General features: G+C 43.1%; 1 protein-coding gene across 1 annotated transcript; it reads left to right on the forward strand.

Annotated features, from left to right (window-relative positions):
* The first annotated feature begins 996 nt into the window (after positions 1-996).
* On the forward strand, positions 997-18802 carry ALG6 (ALG6 alpha-1,3-glucosyltransferase). Its single transcript, XM_086841591.1, has 15 exons — positions 997-1139; positions 3295-3408; positions 6234-6318; positions 8072-8161; positions 8814-8902; positions 10570-10652; positions 11273-11337; positions 13183-13368; positions 13563-13698; positions 15630-15715; positions 16082-16166; positions 17206-17276; positions 17528-17596; positions 18005-18203; positions 18362-18802. Exons 2-15 carry the CDS (start codon positions 3327-3329, stop codon positions 18554-18556), a joined length of 1521 nt encoding a protein of 506 aa, XP_086697717.1. The 5' UTR covers positions 997-1139; positions 3295-3326; the 3' UTR covers positions 18557-18802.
* The last annotated feature ends 762 nt before the right edge of the window (positions 18803-19564 follow it).

Genomic DNA, 19564 nt, shown 5'->3' on the forward strand with positions numbered 1-19564 from the left:
AAACCCTCAGTATGTGGTGTTAGTTTTAAGAATAATCCGTTTTTCTATTCAGTTCCATGTCCTGACCTCAGTCAGACACACGAAAAGAAGACAAGACCAGGTTGGATGGGGTTTGGAGCAGCCTGGGATAGTGGAAGGTGTCCCTGCCCATGGCAGGGCATGGAATGAGATGATCTTTAAGGTCTCTTCCAACCCGGACCATCCTGTGGTTCTCTGATTTCTGTTATGCTCTGTGCTTTGTCAAGACCTTCAAGAGAATCAAAAAGGGTAAGACTAAAATCTTTAAAAGCGAGGCCTATGGTGCATCACAGGGAGATTCAGAGTGTTCCTCACTGGAGACACTCGAGGCTATCTGGACACAACTCTGTGCCAGGGATGGCCTTGCCTGAGCAGGGAGGTGCCATCAGATGATCCCATTGTGGTCCCTTCCAGCCCAAAATTCTGTGCTATGAGCTTTATGTACCAATCGGTTCCCAGATATAACCTCCAAGCCGTAAAGGCTGAGGAGCTGCTCCCCAGCTGGTTGGCATAGTAGAGAAACATGAATTCAACCCAAATATGATGGCTGGGGTTGGAAGGGATCTTAAAGTCCATCCAGTGCCACTCTTGCCATGGGCAGGGACACCTTCTACTATCCCAGGCTGCTCCAAGCCCTGTCCAGCCTGGCCTTGGACACTTTTAGGGATCCAGGGACAGCCCCAGCTTCTCTGGGCACCCTGTGCCAGGGCCTGCCCACCCTCACAGGGAACAATTCCGGCCCAATATCCCACCTAACCCCGCCCTGTAGCAGTGAGAACCATTCCCCCTTCCCCTATCACTTGTCCAGAGCCCCTGTCCAGCTCTCCCGGAGGTGTCCCTGGAGCGTTCTCCCCTCCGGGAGCAGGCGGCAGCGCTCGCAGCGCGGCCCCGGCCATGGCGGAGCTCCCTGAGGCGCTCCCGCCCCGCGCACGCGCACAGCCCGCCCGGAAGGCGCCGCGCAGGCGGAAGCGCGCGCGCCCGGCCCGAGCCCGGTGAGAGCCCCGGGCGGGACGGGCTGAGGGGAACCGGGAACCGAGAGCGGGGGACCGAGAGCGGGGAACCGAGAGCGGCAGTGGGGGCTGAGCGGCTCAGGGAGGTGCGGGCGTTGCGTGGTGACGAGGGTGAGCGTGGTCAGGGGGCTGTGGGGTGAGCGCGGTCAGGGGGCTGTGGGTGAGGGGGCTGAGGGGGCTGAGGGGGGCCAAGGAGAGCGGGTCGGGGAGGTTTAGGGGGCTGAGGGGCGGCAGGGCCCGCTGGTGGCCGGGGGCAGCTCGGCCCCGGTGTGAGCCCCACAGCCCCGGCCCGCCCTGAGGGCACAGCGAGGTGTGAGAGGGAAGGGTGAGGAATAAAGGCGTCTCCTGACAAGGATTAGGGAAACAGCAAGGTTGTAGACAAGTGTTGCTGGGAGAAATGAAATTCTTCATTCGCTTTGTGCGTTTTTCAGCTGCTGAAACGTGTGCTGACACCTCTTTTAAAACAAGTGCTATTCAGGGCCGTGCTGGGTTCTGTCAGCCTCCTTGGGTCAGGAGTGGGTGGTTTGTATTTGTGTTATTTATCTGAGCCTTCATCGTAGGCTGTGTGGAAGGATAGCGGGTTTTTTGGGATTTGTTTAGCTGTGGTTTTCACCTCATGCTTACAGGTGGGGTCTTGAGAGATCCCCCCAGGTGTTGCACCTCCAGAGGAAGGTGAAAAGTTTGGGATTGGCCAAACCGCCTTTATCATCCCCTAAAAATTATTCCTTGTCTAACATTGTTCCCCACAGGATACCAAGAATTAAAAGTTCCGTGCTTTAGAATCTAACAGAAACGTGGCTTTTTGTTATAGGGAGTATGGGATAATTGTTAAAGGTGAAAAATAAGGAGGAAAGAATACTTCAAGAGCCACTTTTGAGAGCAGAGAAAGAAACTCAATATCCCAGAAAACAATTGTTATTCCAAATGTAGGGAACAGCAAAAGTAAATGAGCGGAACAGAGATGGGGGAGTCTGTAGGTGAGGTTGGTGCTATGTAATAATTAAGAAGATGTAGTTAATTAATGTTATGTTGAGATAGGATGGACAAATATCTCTTTTATTTAGATGAAAGTGTCTCCCCTGTGGCATAGCCACAGGTGAGAACATGCAAATATCAGTGTTCACCTTCCTACCCATAGATGGAGATCTGCTGCCACAGATTTATATTATTAATTAACTTCTTTTTTGCCCTTGGTGGTGGTGTTGGGTCACACCTTTCTGTGAATAGTAAATAAATATGGGTGGGGCTGGAGCAGAATAACCTAAACATGCCTTGGATGTTGCTTGTCTGGTACAGCAGCTCAGTGCTTCTGCTGTATGGGATTTTTGTTTTGGTCAGTAACAAGTGAATTAAACTCGAATCAAATGATGCTTTTTCTGCAAGGAAAGGCTGTGGCAGTTGTAGCCTTCAAGACTGGAGTAATTCCTTACTTACTTTTTTCCTAGTTCAGACTAAAAATTCTTTGATTCTTTGGGTTGAAGTTTGCATGTTCTGCAGTTAAGGGCCCTAACCCTAACATCTCCCTACAAAAAGTAATAAAAACTAATAACTAATTTAAAATCCCAAGTATTATCTCTGCATTATCGATTAAAAAAAAGGTCAAACAAAAATACCCCACATTCTAAAAGTTTTATTCTAATACTTCTTATTCTTTTAATTCTATTAATAAAATTTTCTTCATACCTTTTCAATTTTAAACCTATTTTACCCTCCTCTTAATGCATATCTCCCAACAAAAAATAAGTAAGTACACTAATAATTTTAGCCAACACTAAACCCACCACATTATTTAGTACATTAACCAAAAAACTCAAATCAACAAATCTAAACCACTACATGTTTTGAGTGTTTTTTCAGTTGTTTGTTTTGGTTTTTTTTTTTGCATAGGACAACATAATAATTTTCCTGCTTCTTGACAATATTTCTTACTTTTCCTGGATCCTTAATGTGGTGAAATAAGCTTGGTGGGACATCAGCCCTGTTGCTTTTTGGGGGTAGAAGGATGGAAAATAACATCTCCTGATGCTAATTAACTTTTAAATAACTTTTCTTTTGTTTAAACCAGCAGTGGTGCCTGTACCAGACTTTGCATAATCTGGCCGTGGTGAGAAGTGGCATGAACTTAATCCTGGGCCATTTATTCACTTTTTAAACCCCTGTGCTTGTTAATACTGCAGTGAGTTATTAAGGGAGGGATTGTTTAGCAGTAATGGCTGAGGACAGAAGCCTGGCTGGTGCTGTAGCAATGCTCCTGCTGTGTTCCCAGGTCCCTGGAGTGTCCCAGAAGTGTCTCCAGCCATGGAGAAGTGGAGCCTGATGACAATCACGGTGTTGCTGGCACTCACCGTGCGCTGGGCTGTGTCCCTGGGCTCCTACTCAGGTAAGGCACCTGCACAGGCTGCAGCAGCCTTGGGGAAAGGGGTTATGGGGCGTGTGAGAAATGAAAATAAATGTTATTTATTGCTTATTTATTTTATTGTTGTTTGTATAAAATAATAAATGGGAAGCAATGTGTTATTTCAGCTGTTGTTATATTTTAGTTCCTCTTGATTTCCTTGGGAATTCCTTTTGCTTGATTTTTGAAGTGTGCCATGATTGACATCACAGTTTGGAGCAAAACACTGGAAGAAGCCACCATAACTTTATTTTTTGGTAGTGCTGATGATCATTAATGTTTTAGGATCAATATCTGGCTCTTTTCCCTTGTGCCTTTATTTGCAGAATATTGCAGTCCACTTGTACATTTGCCTCATAGTGTCTTTTAAATTCTGTAGCAGATACAACCTTATTATTTATATTTTAATTTAGCTTATATTTAGCTAATCCTGGTGCTAATGAAGACAGTGCAGAGGTGACATGGAGTGAACAATGGCTCTGCCTTGTAGCTGTACCTCCTTAAGTTTGTTTACAGCAGGAGCCAGAGCTACATTCTGGTAATGGATGAGTTTTCCTCCTCCCTGTGTCAGAAAGCTTGCAAAGAATTAACAATTCTTCCTTCCTTCCTAAGCCTCCCAGTTCCATTCCCACACTTGAAATAAGCTTGCACAAGGCTTGCTCTCTGCAGATTTAATAAAAGATAAAAAATGAACCAAAGAGTCACAAGTTAAATTTTACTCTGGTTTTTGAGCCTCATCCCCTGAGTAGCTGGAGCTGCTCAGGAACATTCTGCTGATTTTAACTGGTAATTCTGGCTTTCATTTTTTGAAGAATTTGCTTGAAGATGAACTGCATTTCCAATTGTTTTGGTTTGAGTTTTCTTTCTCAAAATGCCATTTCTGAGAGATCTGTAGGTAACTGAGGTTTTTACCCATCTCTAAGCATGAAGCACCCTGTCTTTAGGCAAACATTGAATCTCTCTTGCAGTGCAAGAGGATTTATTTAGAATTCCGTTGCTAACTAGATTTTTGTAAGTTGATTTAATTTCAAACCAATCAAGACTGTGGGAGAGAGTCTAAAATAAAGTCTGAGCTAAAATAACAATATTTAAATCTTATTTCCTCCACAGTGCTGATATAACTGCTCTTGGAATAGGAAAAGCTGAATCTGATCCAGTCCAGCAAATTATTAAAGCTTAACTTTGAGCATTGGCTGGCTGTAAAAAGACAAATCCTGGTGTTGGAGCTGTCAAACACATAAATCCACTGGGATTATTTTTTTTCTCTTTGACTTCCTGCAGATGTGACAAACTTTTAATTCCACCCTCATTTACTGTGCACCCTTGGATCTCTGTCTCATTCCCACCCTGTTCCTTGCATTCAGCTTGCTTTTGGATCTGCCTCTGGAATTAAATGAAAAAGCAGAAGCTAATTTCTGGTTTTGAAAAGTTACCATTAGAAATGAGCCGGTCTTGGAGAATTATTGAGGAAAAATTTGGTTTCATAGGTTAATGCTTAATTTTTTTAATGCATTGCCAAACTCCTGCTAAATACAGGTGTTGAGAGGCAGCTTCAAACCCGTAAGAAAATCTGTTCCCAGGTAAACAATAAAACTGAGTAAGATAACTGCTTTTAAGGTATTTCTGAGCCTCTTAAAATAAAATATTTGAGTTTTATTAATTTTTAACTCAGTTTTTCTGTGTACTTGGTGCTTTCTGTAGATGGAAGCTAAATGTGCATTGTCAAACGAACTGATCAGTAGCTGGCTTTTAATAATCAAACCTTTGGATTAAGATCTTTTGGTCATTCTGAAGGCAATTAATTTTTGTCATCCCTTTTTTCCCCCTAGAGAAATTAATACACACACAGACACTCTAAAATCTGGGTAATATCTATTTTGTATTTCAATAATCCCGTGGCAGATTCTTTGTTCCACTGGATTTACAGCTACAGAATTGACACTGATGAAACTCCAGTGACCTGACTTCTTTGAGAAACTTTAAGCTGAATGTGTGAGAGAGGAGATAATCTGCTTTCTCCACCACCCAGGGAGAAATTAGCAGAGATAAGAGGTCCTTTCCACTTTCTGGGAATAAATTGCACATTGCTGAGCTCGTGGCATTCCCACAAACATAGATCATGGGTAAAACCAGAGATGGCTTTCCTATATTTTAAAGAACCTCTTAAATCTCTGTCTGGCTCATGTCAATATTTCACTGGGGGCACAATCAGTTGCTGTTCTCAATGATCAGGTTAATAGAAGTAAATAAACTCTGGGAAGATGCTTTGCATGCTGCCATTATCACAGTTAGGCTTCCATCAAGGGGAGTATTTGACATCTGAAGTATTTGCATTGATAAAGCTTTTTTTTTTTCCCTATGAAAATGGCAAATAATAATATTATAATATTAATAATAAGGTACCATGACATAGCTGAAGCACAAGTGAGAATATTGACAATTATCACATAGCAAGGGAGTGCAGCAGTTCCCAGAGAATCACTGTAACATGTCCATTATGTGCATTTTCCTAGTTCAGGGGAAGTACCACATTTTTCATCTGCACTTGGAAATGATTTTTTTTGTCAGATGAGGAAGCAGTTCTTCACAGCAGAGTATCTTGATAAATGCTCATTGTAGAAATCTCCAGAAAGCCAAAAGAACACATAACTTTTTTTTTTCCTCTCTGTTAGGCTGCATGATGAGGTCTCTATTTGCCCTCAATATAGAGAAATGGAGAATAAAATTAGTAATTAATATGCAATACATAACTGGGGGAAAGCAATCTATAAACTAAATAATGTCCTAAATGCTGTGTGCTCTCTTTTCAGGGGCAGGAAAACCACCCATGTATGGAGACTACGAGGCTCAGAGGCACTGGCAAGAAATCACCTACAACTTACCCATCAGGCAGTGGTAGGTGGTGCTTACAAAGGGAGAATGGGAGCAAATCCTGCTTGGATTTTACACCTCTGAGTTCACTGTTTACTCCCATGATCCATGAGATTTTTAATTGTGGGAATACTGGATTCTAGATTTATAGTGAGCTTGATTTGTACAGATCACGTAAAACAGGAGGAGAATTATTCTAAATATTTTATTGATTTTTGAATTATTCCTAATATTCTTTGGCGGAAAAAATTTAGTCCATGTATGTGCTACAATCCAAATTGGAATATACTGGAATTCCAGCTCATCTTCCAGCAAGGACAGAGGTGTGTGTGAGGTGTAATTTTTTTCCTGGCTGTCTGTTGGGCAACAGACTAATCTGACAAAACAGAAAATGAATTCACTTGTGATCTGTAAATACACATGAACTCTGCAGATGGCTCTGTCTAGCGACCTCAGATCATCCTCTTGTTTCTATATTATCATTTTTGTCCTTTTTTTTTTCTGGGATATCCAAACCCTGCCTGTGCCAGAGTTGGGATAAGAGGTGTTACATAATAATGGAGTTGGCAGCTCTGATCCAGTCTGCTACACTGAGCTGTGTCTCCTTAAAATTAGGAGTTATAGCAGCCAATATTGCCAGACATTCCCAGGGGCCAGATCAGACACTGCTGCAGGCTGGCTTTAGCTGAGGGACTGCCAGGTGGGCACCTTGGGCTTGTATTTGCTCTCTGGTTTTATAATTGATGTAATTTTATATTTATAATTGAAGGTTTTTTTGGGTTGGGTCTGCTTTGGGAATTGAATCTTTAATACAGCAAAGTGGGTGTTTGGCAAAGCACATCTTGGCTGATGTGCAAGGGATTGCATTCTAGAATTTAAATATTTCTGGTTTATATTATTCTTTAAAGTCTTAACATAATTTACTAAAGGCTGCTTTAGGAGCATCCTTTCTTGTTCTACTGCTAATTAAAGCTCTGAAACCTTCCTTCCTAAATATTACTGGATATATAAGGGTTGTTTTTCTTTTTTAAATTGAAAACTTTATGGAAAGTAAAATGAAAAAATTAAGCCCCAAAACTGGCAAGTTCCCTGAAAGTTGCAAGCTGTGACATTCTGCATGAAGAATCTGCACTGCCTTGGCAGGAGCAATCTTGAATTGTAGGATGAGAGGCAGAGATGCAACTCAAAGAAATGTGATTTATCATCAGTTCAGAAGACACTTCAGGCAGCTCATAAAGAATTCAAGAAATATCATTTACTATTATAAATGTCAAAAATCGGCTGCATTTGAAGAGAGGAAGTGGAAAAGCCAAGAGCCTGCCCCGTGGCAGTGGGAGTGTTTCACTGGGAGATGGGAAGGGGCTGCTCCTCATTGCTGGAACTTTTCCTTGGACAAACCCCTCTGATCTGATTTGCCAGAGGTGACTTCATTTTATCAGTGCCACAGAATTCCTGACACAACAGAATCCCAACTGGGAAAACACTTTTCCTTCCTTTCACCTGGGCCACCTGGGTTTGGAGGTAGAGCCAGGAGTTTCCCTCTCCACTCAAGTGAGCTGTAGCAGCTTTTTTTTTTGGAAACAGAAATGTGCGAATTCTGCGTCACCTTTGTTGTAATTTTGTTGCTTGAGACTTATTAAATGTGAAGTAAAATGTAGCAGGTATAGATGTTGTCACCTTCTATTTTGGATTTGGAATACATTTAATATTTGGCCTTTTCCTTGGGTCAAAACCAAGCTGGAAATGTAGTCTTTAAATTGAATTTTATTTTTTCTAGGTACTTCAATACAAGTGACAACAACCTGCTGTACTGGGGCCTCGATTACCCACCTCTCACTGCCTATCACAGTTTTGTGTGTGCTTACATGTAAGTTCAGTGGTTTAAATCCTCTGTTACATTTTTCTTTCTGGATATTCAGCTTTCCCTACAAGCCACTGCTGGATCTGGGATGCCCAGGGAAAAGTGCTGCAGGAACAGGGGGCATTGCCTGGGAAAGCTCTCGTGTGTGCAGGACCCAAGTGACATTTGATGAGTGGATATCATGTAAATAGAATTCTGTTATTGGAATACTTTTTCCACAAGGGCTTTGCTGCTGTTGGAATGAGACTTATGGAATAAGAATGTAGGTTAAAGTGCACAGGCACAGCTATGTGGGGCATCTATCTGAACTGTAAATGGTTTATATTTAATACTTAAGCATGAAAGGTATTTACAATTGTTTTTTTTTAAAGTCCCTGGAACCAGACTGGAGGTGGTTATCTTGTCCTAATAAATATTGTATTCCATTTTTACTGTTTCCAAAGGTTATTTTTGTTTAATTGTGGAACAGTCTATAGTGTAAACTGATCTAGTGGTGAGGAAAAGCTTTCATTGATCACTATTGCTCTCTGAAATATTTCTTCTCATTCATCTTCATTCTTGGAATCTGCTCCTGTGTGTGTCATCTTTATTGCTGCAAGGAGTGTAAAGGGAAATGAGAAGTGTCTGCATTTTGATGTGTCTGTACTTTGTTTTACAGTGCAAAGTTAATAAATCCTGATTGGGTTGCTCTGCACACCTCTCGGGGCTATGAGAGTCAGCCCCATAAGTTATTTATGCGTACAACAGGTAGGAAGATTATATTTCCTTGGGATCATTCTGCACATTTGTCTTGCTTACTAATTCAGCATGTTTAATATGCAGCTTCTCTGTCTTTACTGGTTTATTCTCAGGTTTTTAATTGGGTGGCTTTGCAGGTCCATTTCTGAGCCAAATTCCTGCATTATTTCCTCTTCCGCTGTCATTTGTGAAGCTGATAAATATAAAATATAGAAACAAGTTTTCAACCCAATTAATTAATGAAACCCAAAACCACAACTACTCTTTGTAGCTTAGACCCACTTTTTAATTTTGAAAATATTCTTGTTTTCCCTTCTATTCTGATAAACAGTCTTTTTATTTTTAGCTTAACTTGGTTTTTATTGTAAAATTATTTTCCATGTAGCCTGGCATTTACTGACTTAACCTCTGGAGGTATCAGAGATCTTCATTAGGAGCTGATCTCAGAGGCAGAGATATTTGATATTATTACTGTGAGCAAAAAAAAGTAAAAATTTATTTTACCACTTGTATTCTAAATTTGTCTTACACCATTTGATTATTTTGAACAGCAAACAAATGAGCTGAAGAAGATTTTTACTATAATTTAGTAGCTGCAATAGTAGGACAGCAAACAATATGGCCAATGAGCTCTTGTTTCTTGTTACTGTTTTCTTTCATTTGAAATGTCTTTTGCTTTTTCTAACACAAAATGCTTTTTGATTACAACAGCAGAATTTGTTGTTCATCAATAGCTTTTCTGGACTTCACAAACCTCTCAGTCTGCTCTCTGGTAATTGATTGAATTGAAAAAAAATAAAAATCACTAGTATTTAATTACCCTTGAAATGGTCTTTATTAATTTTGAAATCAACTCACTTGACACAACACTGATGGATCTGGAGAGCTGATAAACACTTTTTAACAGGGGCCATTAGAAGAGTGCATTAAAATAATTCAGGGTGGTCAATGGCAGCTTTATTTTAAGCATCAGTGTATTTGTTTTGCTAACACCTTGGGTACGTTTGTTTAGCTGTGGCTTAAGCTGGCAAAACAATTCATCCCTGGATAACTGAAGTATTTAAACATCTCCTTTCCCTCTTGGAGCCACTGCACATCTGCTGGAAGTGGTTTGTAGAAATAATCTGAGTTTTTTCTTGAGTTTTTAAGACAACTCCAGAAGAGTTCACGTGCTGGACATACCCTGGGCAGGGGAACCTGCTGGCTCCGTTTTCTTCTCCCCTCTCACAAATCCTTGCTATAGGCAGGTGATCAAAGCCAAATCCCTTTCAGTCTCTTTATCCCCATCACTGGTAATTCCCACAGAGATTGGGATAATCTGGAGTTTCTCCTCTGTGCCCCAGCCCCTCTGGCCAGTCCCAGAACCTGGCTGCAGGCAGGGCTGATTTCTTTGGGCCATTCCCGAATGCCTGCCCTGCTTGTGGCATGTGAGGAACTAGAGAGTGACTGAGGCTGTGCCAGGAGCCAGGACAGCTGAACACGTGGAAGCAGCAGCTCTGGGACATCAGAAATGAGCCTTAGAAACATTAACAAGATCAAATTCTGTAGACCTGGTTCTTTTTGTCCTTTGAAGTGGAACTGCCCAGTTTATTTCTGATATTTTGATGTTTGTTTGCCTGTGTTTTTTTTTCCCCTTGTGGGAGGATTCTAATGGAAAGTTAATCTTTATTTTTCAGTGTTTGTTGCTGATTTGCTGGTTTATATCCCTGCAGTTATTTTATATTGTTTTTCCTTGAAAGAAACATCTGCTAAAAAAAAGGCAAGTACCTGGTGTGTGTAAATTAAACAAAGAAAACACTGTTAGAACAGGGTAGAAATGTAACACTGAGTTAATTAACACCTAGAACACCCTGATGGCTTCCATGTAAAACTGATGACAGCCACTATAGCTCATGTTATAGGCTTTTCACTTAAAAGCATAAAAAAAGCCTTTATTTTATCTTACAGCAATTATTTTAATACTTTTAATAATAAAATTTTCCATTGATTTATTACTTAAGTAGTAAAAAAACAAAAATAAAAAGATTTGTGGTATGGCCGGGGTGGGATTTGGGAACTGCTTTGTCTTGAACACTCCTTACAGTAGATTTTGGAAAAAAAAGTCTCCTGATTTTTGGAGTGGTTGAAGATAGGTGTAGGTGATCTTTAAGCTATTGTAAAGGGCAGGCAACTTTCAATATTTTCTCATTTATGGCAAATATTTATCCTTTTTTATTCCTCAAAATATTCCTGACAGATGATTATTTGTAGAGAATAACATTCCTACGTATAGGATGCACCTTGGAGGGGCACATTTTTGTACTGGAGAAGTTCCTCTGTCTAATGTCTGATTTTGGACTAATAATTGTTCCCCTCCCTTTTTTTGGTTCTTCTTGCCAGGTTTCCAGTGCTCTCTGCATCTTGCTGTACCCAGGCCTCATCCTTATCGACCACGGGCACTTCCAGTATCCTTGTTCTGCATGGAAATATGGAAATGAATCCCTGGTTATGGAATTTTATAGGTGCTCCTTAGCACTTGTTAGCTGAGCACGGGGTGAATTTCTGTGTGCAAAGCCATCTGGGGGGTTCAGCTCACCCCAAACAGAGATATCACAAACATATTGGAGATAAAAATTATTGATATTGGCACAAATCAATCCCAACATGAATATCATTCTTCCCATGCCTCCAGCTCATCTCCCTGTCAGTCACTTGGCAATCAGTGGGGTTGTGACAGGGAGGAGAGTGATGGGCTGTGCTCCTGTGATTTGTGTGTGCACAGGGAATCCCCTCAGCTCTTCCTGGGATGGCAGTGGCAGGTGGAGCTGTGTGAAATGTTCAGCTCAGGAGAAGCTGCCCTCCTGCCTTGGCTGCACAGCTCAGGGAGGTGGGTTCAGGCCTGGCTGCTCCGTGGTGCTGGTGGGCACCTGCACAGGGGGCTCTTTGTTAATAACAGCCCTGGTTTATGCTGGTTTTGTACAGAACAGGCCAGGGCTGGGGGTGCAGCAGCTGCTGTGGAGGCAGGGATTTCCTGCAGGGTTCTGTGCCAGCCCTGCCACTCTGAGGTGACCAACGCTGCCCTCTGAGCACCTCCAGCAAGTCAGAGATTTGTTTCCCTGAGCTGCTGCACCTCAGCAAGATCAGGGCCTCTCCATGTGAGTTTGCTGATGTGAAATCAATGAGGTGTCAAATACACCTGGTGATGTGGAGTGGGAAATGTGAGTGGGCTGAGAGCTCTGTGGGCAAGGATGTGTTGTCACAGCTGCTTAGGTTGACAGAGGGAAAACAAAATATTGTGACATTTCTGACAATACAAGAAATACAAGGGACTGTTTACAAGGGATGGAGTGACAGGATGGGAGGCAATGGCTTCCCACTGCCAGAGGGTGCGTTTGGATTGGATATTAGGGAGAAATTCCTCTCTGAGAGGGTGGGCAGGCCCTGGCACAGGGTGCCCAGAGCAGCTGTGGCTGCCCCTGGATCCCTGGCAGTGCCCAAGGCCAGGCTGGAGCAGCCTGGGACAGTGGAAGGTGTCCCTGCCATGGCAGGGGTGGCACTGGATGAGCTTTAAGGTCCCTTCCAGTTCAAACCATTCTGGGATTCTGTGTTTATTGGTTGATCTAAATTTTTCAAAAAACAAGTGGAAACCAAAGCTAATACTTTATTGCAGTTTAATAGTAAATGTAGCTTAGTCTCTTCAAAATCTTCTGAGCTTGGGAATCTCTTTTCAAAGTCACAAGGCAGTAACATTGTTTTTAGCAGCTATCACTCATTGTTTGAGCAGGGTTAGCAGTCAGGGAACTGGACATGGATGAAGGTGCCTTGTGTGTGTAACAGAATCACAAACCCCTCAGAAGTCCTTGAACTAAGTTATACATAATTTAAACGCTGACATATTTGAGTATTTTGCACTTATCTTGTGAGAGCTGGAAGGGAAAGCTCGTGAGAGCTTTATCATTGCTCATGTAAATACCAGGAAGAAAATGTTGCTTGTTGCAGAGATCTGTCCCTGCCACCAAAAGCTGGGTTGGCTGAATACACATTATATGTGTAATTAACACACACAGAATTTGCCCTCAGAGTTGCCTGGGCAAGCTCTGAATCAATCATTGGAAATATAAAAATAACACTTTCAATGGAAGTAAATATTTTTTTTATCTCTGGGGGCGACATAGTCACAACTTGCAAATGTGTTCTTAAAACTAACATGGCAAAACCCATTTTACAAGCTATTTCTGCTTTCCCTCAGGGCATTAATTGCTGCTTTCCAGAAGTGAGATGTGTATCTTGTCCTTGACATAAAAAACCATATACAACTCAGTGAGCCTTGGCTTGGCCTTGTGGGCTGTCCTTTGTTTGTCCCATGACTGGGATCTCCTGGGCTCCGTGACGTTTTGCTTGGCCTTAAATTATAAGCAAATGGAGCTCTACCATTCCCTGCCCTTTTTTTGCTATTTACTTGGAAAGTGCTTCAAGAAGGGACTGAAAGGAAAAGGGTAAGTGGCTTTAAAGTGTTTTATCTTCCTCAGGAATCGGCCTGGCACGGGGAGTGGGGTGCACGTGGGCATTCCTGGATTCATTTCTGAGGGAGGCAGCTGTGTGATGTGCTGCAGTCCTGCAGGATGAGCATTGCTGCTGATTTCTGGGCAGCACTGCTGGCTTGCTGTGCTGATGTGCTGTCCTGTTGCAGGTTGGTGCTGTTGCTTAAACTGGCAGGGACAGTGCTGTTGTCCTTCGCTGCCTGCTGGCTCCCGTTCGGCACCGACGTGGAACAAATCATGCAAGTACTCAGAAGACTCTTTCCCATTGACAGAGGCTTGTTTGAGGCATGCATGTTTTCTTCTCCCACCCACTGCCCTGTCCTGTATTCTTAGATCCCTGGAGAAACCTTCAGCCTGACCTTTAGGATTTCATGGGGGAGACGCAGCGCAGGGCGAGTAACTCGAGACGGCTTCTTCAGCAGTCGTTTCTTGCCAGTTATTTAATCCAGCGTTTAACCCCAGCTCAGCTGGCATCTTCCAGGATATTATACCAGGAGACAACACTTATCCCATCATCAAACCCATACTTCAATCCATACATTTTTCCATTGAAATAGATTCCATAGTAATTGACAGTGTCAGAAGATGTAACCTTGAAAGTCAATGGCTTCAGCCTCTTGGGTTCTGCTCCCCTCTTTTCAATGGGACTAATTATTTTTTTTAAAATAATTTTTAAGTGGTGTTTTAGATACAGCCTAGAACCTCCTTTTTGACTCACCTTGTGCAGTTTCCACAATATTTTCCTAAAGTTCTAGGCCACTTCTGCTTTTGGTTTTGCTCAGGCTGTGGACACGCCCACGCTGAAGGTGCTGAGCCTTAATCCAGTAAATTCCTCATTTACCAAATGGCAATGCCACAGAAATTGGGAATGAAAGAAAGGTCACAGGGAGCTGCTGCTGTTTTAATTGGGGCACAAGTCAATATTACACTTTACAGCAGATTCTCAATTTCAGGTTTAACCCAGAAAACGAAGCTTTGAATTTCCAGGTTGTCACAGGGATTAAAACAAATTCTCATGTAGTTTGATTAATCTTAATTATTCTTTTAATCTTTTTTAGGTGTAAATAATATCACAACTGGCACTTTTTTCCCAAAAAAGTTAGTGCTGATGTACCAAAGGCAATGGAAGTGTTCTTAGTGTATTCTATGCTAGCTTATTTAAAAAACCCCAACAAACACCAAACAACCTCTCCAAAAAAGACACTCTCAAAAAAACCCAGTGAACCTTTTCCTTGAGAATTCTTTGGAATTTATAAAGGAATCATTTTCCTCACCACACCTTTTATTCAGTATCAAGTTTAAAAATAAAATCTTTAAATGACAATAACCAATGAGTCTGAAAGAGCTGGAAGATTTTAGTCTAATATTAGCCCAAATATTTTCTGCGCTGCTCAGGGCAGTGACTTGCTGGATGCTGATGGAGATAAAATGAGAATTTGTCCACGTAAGCAGCGCTCAGTAACTTGGCCTGGGGTGTGACAGGTTGTGTGCAGCTCCCATTTGCAGCCCAGGGTGTGCCAGTTCCCATTTGCAGCCCGGGAACACTTGCTGGTGGCTGGAAAATCAGCCTGGCTGTGAGGAGGAGGAGGTTGCTGGTGCTGCCAGGGCTGTGTTCCCCGGAATCCCCGGCAGATTCCGGGCGCTGGCAGCGGGGACCGAGGGGGCTCAGTTGCTGCTGGGAGTTGTGTCTACACAGCTGTGCCTCCAGCAGCTGTCTGGGGATGAGTTTCACCAGCAGGAGAGCTGCAGTTACAAATTTAATTTTGAAAGTGATCCTAGCACAAGTGCTAATGTCTTTAGACTTCTTGATTTATTGGGGGTTAACCCTGTCAGTGCTAGCAAGCAGCGAGCACAGGCAGGTACAGGGGGAAAAGTGCAGCAGAGTGGGAAAGGGTTCAGGCGGGCCAGGGTTTACTCAGGGACAGCCTTAACTCCACAAAATTTCTGCTCTCGTGGGTTAAGTTGTGGTTTCTTGTGCTGAAGAACTATTTCTCACTTATTTTAGAGCATGTTTTAATTGGGTCTCTTGAAACTTTGCATTTTTGAAGAGCAGAATCATCCCCAGTGCATCTGAGAACGTGATGTACACCTGCAAGTGTTATCTGCACTCTCATGGTAGAAACCAAACAATCCCCACCTCCCAAGCCCCATTGCTCCCACAAACATGAGTGTAATTATATAGAATTATCACTGATTACCTTTTTATTTCCTTCCAGGATAAAGTAGCCAATATTTGGTGCAGTCTAAGTGTCCTTATAAAGATAAAGAATGTAATATCCCCTCGAACTCAGCTAAAACTCAGGTAAGACATAACTGGAGTGCCTTAGGTAGTTTTTATCTGCAATATTTTTTGCAAGAGGAGTAAATCTTCTCAAACTGTGTTCTTTCCTATACTCTATTTTTCTGCCAGGTCATGAGAGAGAAATACTGGGAATATTTATGACTGAAAAATTCCCTGCTTGTTTATATAGTGATTTAAGCTGCTTGGTTAAAACTGAGTTAAAATTTGCAAATTCAAAGAGTTCAAATATCTTTCAATGCTCTTAGAAGTCAGAACTCCCAGTTCTCCTTGACTCAGTGAAGAATTCAGGTCTGGCTCTGCAGAGTGAAGTGTTAATGGCTGTAGTCACTCACGTATTAAAACTGTTTTTCTTCCCCAATCCTTTAGTTTTGCTGTAACATTCCTGAGCCTGCTGCCTGCCTGTATCAAGCTCACTGTCCAGCCTTCCCTGCGAGGGTTTAAATTTGCCTTGGTGAGTGTTGGCTTTTCACTGCTCCTTGTTTTGTATCCACCACAAGCACTGGAGGGCAACCAGCAGTGCCAACAGCACTTGTGCAGGGCACAGAGGGGTGGGAGCCATCAAATGCTGAAGGAATTGGTCAAAAAGTGTTTTACTTCCTCAAATCCAGGGCTCTGACCTGTCCTTTAAACCCAGACTTGTTCCTTAAGCTCAGTTTTCTTTATTTAACTCTGTATTTTTATTATTTTCCTCTGAAGAGCCTTTGGAAGATTCCACACACATTTAAACCTCACACAGAATTGGGATTTCTCCTCTTTCTGTTTGGCTTCCGAAGTGCCAGTTTTTCTTCCTTCACTGGCTGCAAAATTCCATTAAAAATTCCCCATATGGACATTGTGAGCTCGTGAGTGGTTTGAAAATATAATGATCCTCTTTTCCAAAATGTTTGCCTTCTCTTAGTCACATCATTGAATTGAAGCACATTGCCATCACTCCCATGCAAAAACTGAGTTCTCCTTGAAATCAAAAGTAGATGGAGCTGCGTTCTAAGTTTCAGAGTTACAAGATAATTTCCCTTTTTAATTTTATCACAGCATTGCCTAAAATTTATCCTGAAAACTGGTTGGTTTTATGTGTTTTTATTTGGTGGGGGAATAAAAAGACAATTTGTTTACTTTTTCTGTTGGCTGGTCATGATGAGGAGCAAAACTTTATGTCAAAACTGGGGGTAATTTTTACCAGGAGTGGGATTTGCCAGTGCCTATGTGTGGGAATATTGTGATTCCTTGCTCTTGCCAGGGAAGCTGAGCAAGACTGAGGCTGTACCTGAAGGACTCTGTGACTAATTCTGGATAAACTCCCAAACAAGGTGGTTTTGGTACGTGAGGGTGGTGACAGAGCTGCTCTGGGTGCCTGGGGTTTGCACTGGAGGAAAGGCTGAAAGTTAATTAGGAAACTGAGCTCGTTTAGCATTGCCCCCACGCAGAGCCTGTACCTGCAGCCACCAAAGCAGAGCTTTGCAGGCTGACACATCTCTGCTCTCTCTCCTAAGGTCAGCTGTGCCTTGTCATTTTTCCTGTTCTCCTTTCAAGTCCATGAAAAATCGATTCTTCTCGTGTCAGTGTGAGTAAATTATTTTTCTGTGGATAAAATTCGATCTTTTCCTCATCTTCTTATTGCATGCTGCTTTCACTTACAAATATATCAGATTTTAACAACTCTGCACATTTGCTTTTCTAAATCACTTGTAAATGAAGGTGTGCAAGTACAGCCAGGCTGGTCTGTCCTTGCAGTGGGGACAGCACTGCTGTTCCATGGGGATATCCTACATTTGATTAGGGAAGAGTTGATATCTCTTTTTCTTCTCATTCCAGCCCAGTCTGCTTAATCATAAATGAAATCCCCTTTATGGCCACGTGGTTTCTACTGGTGTCAACTTTCAGGTGAGTTGGAAACTCTTAAACAGAGCTGGAGAGGGGCTGGGGACAAGGCCTGGAGGGACAGGACCCAGAGAATGGCTCCCAGTGCCAGAGGGCAGGGCTGGATGGGATCTGGGGCAGGAATTTATCTCTGTGAGGGTTGTGAGGCCCTGGCACAGGGTGCCCAGAGCAGCTGGGGCTGCCCCTGGATCCCTGGCAGTGCCCAAGGCCAGGCTGGAGCAGCGTGGGATAGTGTCAGGGTTGAAACAGGATGAACTTTAAGATGTCTTCCAACCCAAACCTGCCTGTGATTCCATGAAAACCCTGTTCTGCCCCAGTTCTAGCAGGGATCAATGTATTTACTGTTTTTTCCCTCTTCTCTCTGCATGCTGTGGGTGCCCCTGGGACGCTGCTGGCCCTGGCCCTTCACAGCCTGCTGCCCCTGCTGCTGAAGGACGGGCTGCTGCTGCCCTACGCCGTCACCACGCCCGCCTTCCTGGCCGTGTGCCTGGCCTCCTTCTCCATCCTGGAGAAGACCTCGGCCGAGGACCTACAGCTCAAGGCCTTTTCCCTTTCCCTCAAGGGTTACGTGTCCTGGTTTAAGTCCTTTCCCAGGATTGTCAGGAGCCTGGTAAGCAAATGTTATTCCTTTACCTCTTACTTACAGCTTTTCCAGCACTGAGGTACCGGTGCAGGGGGGGCTGTCGTGTTTTTGTGCCGTGAGGAGGAGTGCAGAGCACCCAGGAGTGGAGTGGCAGCTGAGCTGTGTGAGGTGTTCTTGTCTTGCAGTTCCTCCTGTCCCTGGCCCTGATGGGAGCGCTGTCAGTGCTGAGTGCTGCGGTGCCTCCTCCCCAGCGCCTGCCCGATTTGTTCCCCATGGCCGTGGCCGTTGTTTCCTGCCTCCACTTCCTGCTCTTCCTGGTGTATTTCAATGTTGTGATACTCTGGGACTCCAAGAATAAAGGGCAGAAGAAGATCAGTTAATGAAGCTGAAGCTGCAGGACTGAGAGGTGCCAGCACTGCAGAGGAACCTGTGTGTGATGGACACAACTCCAGGAAAGCCAGGAAAAACCTTTTGCTTATTTAAACACAAAGCAATCAGAGACTGTTTTAAAGGAGAAATATTTTGAAGAGCATTGGGAACAGGATTTGATTTGTTTTTGTGGGAAGTGTCACACTTTTGTTACCATTTGTAAACCTAAAATGCCTAATAAAGGACCAAATTTTGAATTAATGCTAAAATACTGTATTAGCAAGAGCAGCATGAAGTTTTCTCCTTTCCCTGCATAAAAAGCACAGGGAAGCAGTGCAGGTAAAGTAGAAACTCGTGCTTGGCAGCACTGAAGTTGTGCTGAGTTGCTTTGTGGCACACACCTGGTTTGTGGCATCGGTCACTGTCCCCCTTTGCTCTGCTGTGGCTCTGAAACTGCTGCAACTCTTCAGCAGGACTGAAAAGCCAAAAGTTTTGGTTCTGCTGCAACAAAAGCTGAGGTGCTGCAGTGCAGTTTGAAAATACCCAAACCCCTTATTAAATTGCACAGCAATTTGCAGATGTAAACTGAACTCAACTCTGCAATTTCTCCCTGGGCACAGCTCAGCCTCCAAAGCCAATAATTCTGAGAATACAAATTGATTGAGTAATTATAAACATAACAAAGCATGGAGGAAGAAAATAAATCATAAAGCAATTTAGGGTCGTATAGTTTAATTAGGAGTCAGTCTACCCAGTTTTTTTTCTGTATCTATATATAAATATAAAAGAAGCCCCCCCCTCCCCTTGTTTAAAGGCTTCCCCTGTCACATTCCAGGCTGTCACTGCCCTCAGCCTCAGTGTGTGAATCAGCTGTTCTGGGAACTTCCAGCTGGGCCACTTCTGAGCCCTGGCACTGGAGTCCCACCAGCTCCGTGTATTTGTGCACTTTTTCCAGGCTTATTTGTTGTGGAAAAAATACCCCCAGGCAACAGTGCCCCCCTGGCAGCTTGGAGAGAATG

This window comes from Cyanistes caeruleus, chromosome 9 (assembly GCF_971803275.1).
Source record: "Cyanistes caeruleus chromosome 9, bCyaCae1.hap1.1, whole genome shotgun sequence".
In the NCBI taxonomy this organism is placed as follows: Eukaryota; Metazoa; Chordata; class Aves; order Passeriformes; family Paridae; genus Cyanistes; species Cyanistes caeruleus.

Coding starts and splice junctions, on each gene's coding strand:
- ALG6 (XM_086841591.1), top strand. CDS start 3,327: ATGGAGAAGTGGAGCCTGATGACAATCACGGTGTTGCTGGCACTCACC. Junction 13,369..13,562: donor AAGGGACTGAAAGGAAAAGG/GTAAGTGGCTTT, acceptor GTCCTGTTGCAG/GTTGGTGCTGTTGCTTAAAC. Junction 18,204..18,361: donor CCAGGATTGTCAGGAGCCTG/GTAAGCAAATGT, acceptor CTTGTCTTGCAG/TTCCTCCTGTCCCTGGCCCT.